General features: G+C 32.0%; 1 protein-coding gene across 2 annotated transcripts; it reads right to left on the minus strand.

Moving 5' to 3' along the window:
• Nucleotides 1–265: 265 nt before the first annotated feature.
• Nucleotides 266–3,029, minus strand: LOC25486490 (growth-regulating factor 1). Of its 2 annotated transcripts, none has more exons than XM_039830497.1 (4): nucleotides 2,516–3,029; nucleotides 1,944–2,412; nucleotides 932–1,335; nucleotides 266–632 (listed from the first exon to the last, which is right to left on the minus strand). In XM_039830497.1, the coding sequence occupies exons 1-4, from the start codon at nucleotides 2,697–2,699 to the stop codon at nucleotides 625–627; spliced, it is 1,065 nt and encodes a 354-aa protein (XP_039686431.1). In that variant the 5' UTR covers nucleotides 2,700–3,029; the 3' UTR covers nucleotides 266–624. The 2 variants fall into 2 exon arrangements, with proteins under 2 accessions (XP_039686431.1, XP_013463525.1); XM_013608071.3 differs by having other exon boundaries at nucleotides 932–1,341; nucleotides 2,516–3,024.
• Nucleotides 3,030–8,027: the final 4,998 nt, after the last annotated feature.

The raw sequence follows: 8,027 nt of genomic DNA on the forward strand, positions 1-8,027 counted from the left end.
TACACTATTGAAGAGAGAATAAATGAGTGAATAGACCAATAATGGGAAAAGTATATTTAAACTATAGTATTTTTTTTAACAAAACTTTTGATTTGTGCAGAAACATGTATATAAAAATAAATGCAGTAATTTGTACCCAAAAATAAAAAATGTTCCTAATGAATATGTACTTAGTTATATCACTATATAGAAGAAATTTCCTATATAAAAAAAAAAAGTAAAGTGATTAAAAAGAGGTGACTAAGGAAATACACTTAAGTGAATGGATCGTCCAGAAGTGACAAACTCAATTAATGGGGCCATAATGCACCGAATTTTATATTTTGAAGGAAACAACATAAAGGATGAAGGAAAACAAGAAAACATATGTGCTAGTGAATATTAGTCCAACCATTAAAATGATTAGGTGATGTCACATAGAGTTTCATACTATTTTTGGAAGTAAGAACCAAACATAGAAAATATATTAGCACACAAGACTACACATTGTCATTACATCTCATGGACACACAAATCCATTGGAACTTCCTTTTGTGACAAAACCATTGCTTCTGAACCCCACCTTGTAGATGCATTATTGCCCTTTGATTCAGGTACATGGACACACATTATTGAAAACTTTGCTCAACCATCTACAAAACAATATCAAGGTTTTAGACAAACAATTAACAATGTTTAGATAATCGTCTAGTTGAAGATTAATGAATATACAAGGTTCGAAATTCATTAACCACCAACGTAACTTAATGTTCACGTGTTCAAATCAACATGTAGTCGGACACTTGAAAATTATGACTAACCATGTCCAAATTCGCGATGTAAGTGCAATATCAAGAATCACGATGTAACTGCAACATGATTTAAAATCTAAAACAGTACTATCAAAGAAATTGAGACGAATGGATATGAATCTCTATGAAAGTTCAATTACCATGGTGATTTCTTGAAGTGAAAGTTGGAAAATTATGAGTAGAGGATGGAATAGAAATTGATAATTGAGTAGTAGATGATTTATCATCCAAATCAAGCCATTGATCTCTCCCTTTATGTGGCCATTCATCAAAGAAGCGATGAACAGTTTTCTGAGGTTCATCTTGCTTTGAGTGTTCACTAAGGCTCTGAAGTTGCAAGCAAGAGTAATCATTGGACAACGCCGAATAGCTCCTCTGTCTCAAAGAAGTAGAAGATGATGAGGAAGAACTCATAGTAAGTGGTGTTAGTTGCCAAGGATCATGTTCCATTGATGAAGTAGAGAAGCTTTTCATAGTACTGCTACCAGAAGGTTCTTTGAAGAATGCATACTCATCAACCTCTTCTTTTTGTCCATACACATACCTGTTCCTTTTTTACAAAAAGAAAAAAGAGAATCAATCACAATTCACAAACATTTAATATTATTAAGTACTTCAAAACAAGGTTTTAAATTTCGAGATTGTTGCGTCACAATCTTTGATATTAAAGATCATAGTCTCAATCATAATCTTGAGAGTAAATAGCCATTTTGATCTCTTAATGTGTGAGGTGCCATTATATTCTTTGAATGTATCGAAATTGCAAAAGAATCCACCGACGTCTCTTCTATTTAAGAACACGCCCGATTACCAAACTAACTTACAACTTACACATCTACAAACTAAAATGACTATTTACTCAAAGTCATATTGCTGTCATATATTTATCAAAAAAATCGAGTCAACGATCATTTTGGTACCTAAATGTGTAAGACAATGTCACTATAATATCTTAATGTATCGAAATTACAGAAATATCGTTGAGCCTATCTTTGTTAGTGATTCAAAAGACACATCCAATAAACTAAGTAACAAAAGACACATTCAGATATGTTTATGTAATTTTGTTACACTTACGGCACCGACCTACACATTCAAATACCAAAATGACTATTTACTCCAAAAACGACTGATTCAAAGTTTAGGAAGAACCTGTAATCAGTGTTATTCTGAGAGCAAGTGTTACTGTCAAGAAACAAGGGAGCACTATTGTCTTCAAAAGACAAACCAATACCAGATGACAAAGTTGACCTTGAAGTTGTATGAGGATACATAAAGGACTGTTGCAAATTAGAAGCATAGCAAGAATTTTGAGGATAGTTTTGGTGATGTTGTTGTGTCTCAAAAGACAAAGAAGAAGAAGAATTAGTTAATGATGCAGGGCTATTTTTGGTAAGTGATGAAGCATTATTAATATTATTTGTATTTGTTGTTGCTGTTTTAACAACTTCCACAGGCTTTCTTGAACGGTTTTTTCCTCTATGCATGTGTCTTTCACAGTATTTAGAATCTGGATATGCTTCTTTTGAGCATCTCCATTTTTTTCCATCTGTTCTTCTACATCTACCTGGCTCTGGATCTATTTTTCTTCCTAAACCCATTTGCAGATAGTTCCATCCAACTGAAAAAAAAAAAATTATTAATTGTCTACATAAAGATTTGAAGTATGTTTTGAAGTTAAACTCTTAACAGTAAACATATGAATATAGAGAGAAAAGACTTACAGTGTTGGTGTTGTTGACTAGGAAAAAGTCTTGAAGAAAGAGGAGAATCCAAATAGCTTTTTCTTATGGTAAAAAGAAGATCAGGTGGAATAGATATACCAGAAGCCATGTACTTGTAAATAAGAGCTTGATGTTCAAGTTCTTGCCATTGTGAAGGAGTAAAAGGAAACTTGTTCTTGTTCATTATTATTATTATTATTATTATCAAGCACAAGAAGAGAAGAGAAGGGTAATAATAGAATAGTTTAGGTGTTGGTGGAGTATAAATATAAAGAAGTACTAGTACTAGAGAGAAAGAGTAGGTATATTTATTTATTTATTTTTTGTTAGAGGAAGTGGAACCATTAGGTTAGGTTACAGAATCTTGTTCTTGTGTGTAAGAGATGGATAAAATAAAACTAATGGTTCTGTTGTTGTTGTTGCTTACTGCTGCTTTTGCAGATAACCTGTCTCGCTGCCATCTCTTGTCTCTCTGACATCTCTACGGAAATCCATAAACTAGTCATTAATAAATAAACAAGGAAAATAGTTAAGACTATTAATTACTATATTAGACAAGTTCTGTATCTGAGTTAAATGAGTTGAGACGTTGAAAGAGTGTTGTGTATCTGATTTATATGAGTTGAGACGTTGAAGGAGTATTTTAAAATAGATTATATGTTTGTTGATAACAAATTATCTTTCCTTGGATAAACAAATCAATGTCATTTTTCTATATAAAAAAAAAGTTAGTGAGAATTGAAAATTATCTACAACATCAATTTTGATTCAGTCTCTCAAAAAAAAGAATCAATTTTGATTCAGAATGCCTTAGAAGAGTAGAAGTTCACGTTATTTTTCGTTTTTACAAATGAGATGAGATTGATGAAAGCCACTTTGACAAGAGTAAGAGAATCAATTATTCAAAGATGAGTTGAGTTTTAAAATATATACATAACAGTTTTATCATATTTTTATCGAATGATATTACTATCTTAGACATTACAAAAAGTAAGAATATTTTGAAAAGCCAACGTTTAAGTTGAACTTAGATTGTATCTATTTCACGAATTTATGTAATGGCATATTGATGATCGTTCAGATCATCAATGTGCTAACTACATGAATGCATGTAATTGATGATCACATGAGATTCAAATTCGCATTGATTATCGTTAAGAGATATAAATAAATTTTTAAGTAGTTCATATTAGACAACCAATCAAACTAGTCCAATTTAAAAAAGAAATCTATTTTTTAAAAAAATGAAAATCTAATATTAGTGATGAGTGTACTATGAAAGTATTTAAGAGTAGGTGAGTTTCTGAAGGCAAAGCCATGACTGTATCTGAGACTGAGTGAGAAGATTGTACGGTTGAAGCTTTTATTACTGTTCATACTGAACTCTTTTACTTTTTAGCTGTTACTTTACCTCAGACCCCTCACTTACACTTTGACCTTTTTTTTTACATTTGGAAAATGAGAGAAGCAGTGCTGTGCCTGTGCAGGTGCAGTGCAGCCAGACCTGCCACTCTTGTGGGGTTTCTGACATTCTGAAAATTTTCCTTTTTTATTTTATTGTTTTTACTTTTTTATTACGTTTTTAGTCATTCATGATGTTTGGACTTTTCCACACTTCTTCATCCCTATCTCACCTTCCCATAACAATTGTTTTTTCTTGCAAGAAGAGATAAGTATGAGATTGTTTTTTCATCAAACAAAAACAAAATAATGAGATTTGTTAAATTTAGTTTATTATTGGAAAAACCCAAGTTCTATATATGAAAACAAAGATTCTTAATATGATATGAGTTTATAAAGAAATAATAATTATCATTTTATAAATCAATTTTATAAGGATAAATCAAATTCAGTTTCAACACTTATTCACTATTTGCATTTGCATAAGTTTAACTTTCTTTATAAAACAAAGTTTAACGTTTATTTGCATTTACAATAATTGTCTTTTTATTATTTTTTTTTTTAAAATAATTGTCACTTTCGAATACCAATGCAGCATTTGTTATTTTTTTCCCATTATAATACATTTATTTATTAAATTTCATCCAACTTAACTACTTCACTAACTACATTTAACAAGAGTTCAAACTTAACTACTTCACTAACTAAATTTATTATAGAGCATTGTTCCCTCTTGTCTAAACTCGCCGTTGTTTTAACTATGAGCAACAAACTTTGGGTGGATGCTCTGTTTAGAACTTTTCTTCAATACGTTAGCACAAGTCTCACATCATAAAACTAGTCTAATTAAAAAAAAAAAAGACAACCTTATAAAGCTTTTATAACAAATATTACATGTCAATTTCGTGAAGTTGAACAAATTTCAAACTAAAATAACATTGAAGCCTATCATTTTTTTTTTTTGAAGGAACATTGAAGCCTATCATAAATTTGTCCAAGTTTTAAAACTTAGTTATGATTGAAGATAGTTTTTATAGGAAAAATCTCTCAAGTCCACTCGTACATTTAGCCACTTTAGTAACACTCGTGGTTAACACTTTTTACACATATTTACAGTAAAGTTTTATCAAATGGTTAAATGTTACTAAAAGTTTTTTACGCCCAAAACAACGTATTCCGTGAATGATAAGTCTTTCAAATTCTACCTTCAAAACAACCTATTCGGTAAGTTTTTTCTTCTTTAAACTTTTCTATTTATTTTCTTCTATTATAATATATCTATCAAGGTTATCCAAGAGTGTTTGGATGAGATGATAATGAAACATTTTTCAGTTTAATCAGAGATGTTTTGAGTTACAATCTAGACTTGAGAATGTAACAATGTCAAATCTCTTGAGATAGAATTGTGTCATCTATTATCGTCCTACCTAACTCGAAGAATTTATCTTTAAAGTTGTGTGCATAGGATAAATAATTCATACTAAGATTAATATTATTTGTATACCTTCTAAATATACCAACATTATAAGTCTTATCTACTATTTTACTATGATACTTATCAAAGTATTCATTTCATTTCTCAAGTTGTGATGATCGTAATTGCAATATAATAACTGGTAAATAGATTTGAATCTCATCCTAAAAGTTAGTTCAAATGATGAGGGTATTTAAACATATTTATACATTTGATGGCTTGGGAACTTGAGCAATTCGAAATAAATAACAAACTACAAAATAACTTCAAAACCAACTACATCATCCACTCTCCGCCTTACGTGAGTTTGGCTCCAATTTCCACATTGCAAACCTTAATCCAGCTCTGATAACATGTTAAATAAGTTTAGATTTCATGCTTTAAATTAACTTTTTGGATGAGATCTAAACACATTTAACAAAAACCATTCATGTTGTGATGGTATTTTTGTGAAATTAGAGGCAAAAAGTATCACTATATGTTTTTATTTAAGTTAGATTATTTCAAATTTAACTAGTGGTGAAAATAATTCATAAAAAAATGAAGAAGTGGCTAGTTTGTGATTCATCACCATTATTATAGATGAATTAAATAAGTAGAATGAACTTTAGAAAGCACGTGCAAACTGATTGGATCCTTTATATGGTCGGTCTCTTTTATAAGCAATAGCAGAGCACTACACTACAAATTGATTGGATATGTTACCATTGCTTGCTACATAATACTATATAATAAAATCAAATAAAATACATGGGGTATATAAGTAAAAGTATAGGGATAGATGGGACGACATGATGATATTAATATTGTATTTATTTGGTTATAAAATTAAATTTTATGGAGCTATGGTTGCTTGAAGTGTAAGTGTTTGCAGGAACGTACAGTACTAATGTGCCTTCTTCTGAGCAGCACATACCACCCTGGCGGTCCAATTCCTGTAAACATATATCTATTATCTACCATTCGTACATCACCTTCTTACTCATTCACGTTGTTGAGATTCATGGTTCTAATTATCTCTTACGTCTTAAATATTCAAAAGAATGACTATTACTTTTTGTTGGGTCACAAAGTGAGTCTAGAGGACCACCTACTATACGATATGCAAAAACAATCGTACAAGTAAGAGATACATATCACTTTAATCCAAAAATTTAAATGTTCATCTACTTTTTAAATTGATGTGAGACTTCTAACTAACACTTACGCAACAATTTTTTTCTCAAGTGTGATTCATTAATTTAGCATGCTCGCCTCTCAAGCGAAAGCTCTTTCATCCGCATACATTTGTACTTGCACCGTTGTTGCTGCTTCCCTCACAACAAAACTCGTCGCCTGAACATCTTGTCATGAAAACATTTGACAGAGAGAGTCGGTTGAACCCTTGTTGAACCACAACTCTGATACCACTGTTGTGTCACGTGGGGAGCTTGGGGAACCACCCACAGTAAGAAAGAGCAACAACACAAATGAGAGAGACACCACATTTTTACCTAAAACATTAAAACAATGAGTTTATGGGTCCTTTCATTTATTAAATGCTCAATCTCCGCTTTTCTAACCGACTTGGGACTTCTAACTCACACTTGCACACAACACTTTTTCCACATTGCTATTCTCACGCGCCCTGCACTTATTCCCCAAATATCCTACATTTTGGATTGTATAATCTGAACATCCAAACACAGTTCGAGTTATATGATTCAAAATATGCTCTTATATATACAAACAACAACTATTTGAACAATTGCAATTTTTCTTTTAAAACAAAGTGAGAAAAAAAAAAGATCAAACCTATCAAATAAAATAAAATAAAATAAAATACCACAAAAAAATCTAAAAATCAAATAAAGCTAATGCAATATTTTTTTGAATTTCTCTTATAATATGAAAAATGGAAAAAAAAAGAAAAAAAAAAGGTCTAAATAATGAAATTTTAAATTTTGAGGGGCAGAGTTCCGTAAGAAATCCCTTTTACGGAAGTCTTGTTCCTTGATTTTTTTTGTTTTGATTTTTTGGGCATGTAACCACCACAAGAGGCCACATATGAGTCGGAGGTAAGAGATAGCTGCTCATATAGGAAAACAAGTCACATCCCGCCCCATGACCAGCTGTCCAACTTGTTCATATCTTGCAGCGCAAGCAGCCACATTTGATTAAGGCTTATGCTGTTCTTGCCGGCAAAAATGGTCCAGCCAAGCAAGAGCAACAAAAACGCTTTAATGCAGGCCAACCTAACTTGACCCTGCTCCTCATACTCATATGTCGTGCTGAATCAACTAATTACACATATTCAAGAGCTCCTCATGGCGCCTCTTTAGTTTACCAAAACTGACATGAGCAGCACCTTGTCTTCCCACCTCCTTAGTAGCAGCATCCGCTGTAAAAAGTAGGTCCTCCTGCATCATCTATATTCCCTCATCACGAGTTAACTCTCTATAATGAAGGGGCCTCCTAGTGATGGGGATGCCTAGAAGACACACCACATCATCTAGTGTGATGGTCATCTCCCCAACATGTAGATGGAAGTTGTTGGTCTCCTCATGTCATCTCTCTGACAAGGCACAAACGAACACATGAGAGATCTTCTCGGACCTAGTATTCAGGAGGGGGTAAGACCGGAAGCATTCTCTTCGT

The sequence above is a fragment of the Medicago truncatula genome, chromosome 2, assembly GCF_003473485.1.
Source record: "Medicago truncatula cultivar Jemalong A17 chromosome 2, MtrunA17r5.0-ANR, whole genome shotgun sequence".
Taxonomy (NCBI): Eukaryota; Viridiplantae; Streptophyta; class Magnoliopsida; order Fabales; family Fabaceae; genus Medicago; species Medicago truncatula.

Excerpts from the sequence above, each read along its gene's own strand:
- LOC25486490 (XM_013608071.3), bottom strand. The coding sequence starts at position 2,699 with ATGAACAAGAACAAGTTTCCTTTTACTCCTTCACAATGGCAAGAACTT. Across the intron at positions 2,413-2,515 it reads TAGTCAACAACACCAACACT|TTGGATGGAACTATCTGCAA; the intron begins GTAAGTCTTTTC and ends TTTTTTTTTCAG. Across the intron at positions 1,342-1,943 it reads CAGAATAACACTGATTACAG|GAACAGGTATGTGTATGGAC; the intron begins GTTCTTCCTAAA and ends TTTGTAAAAAAG.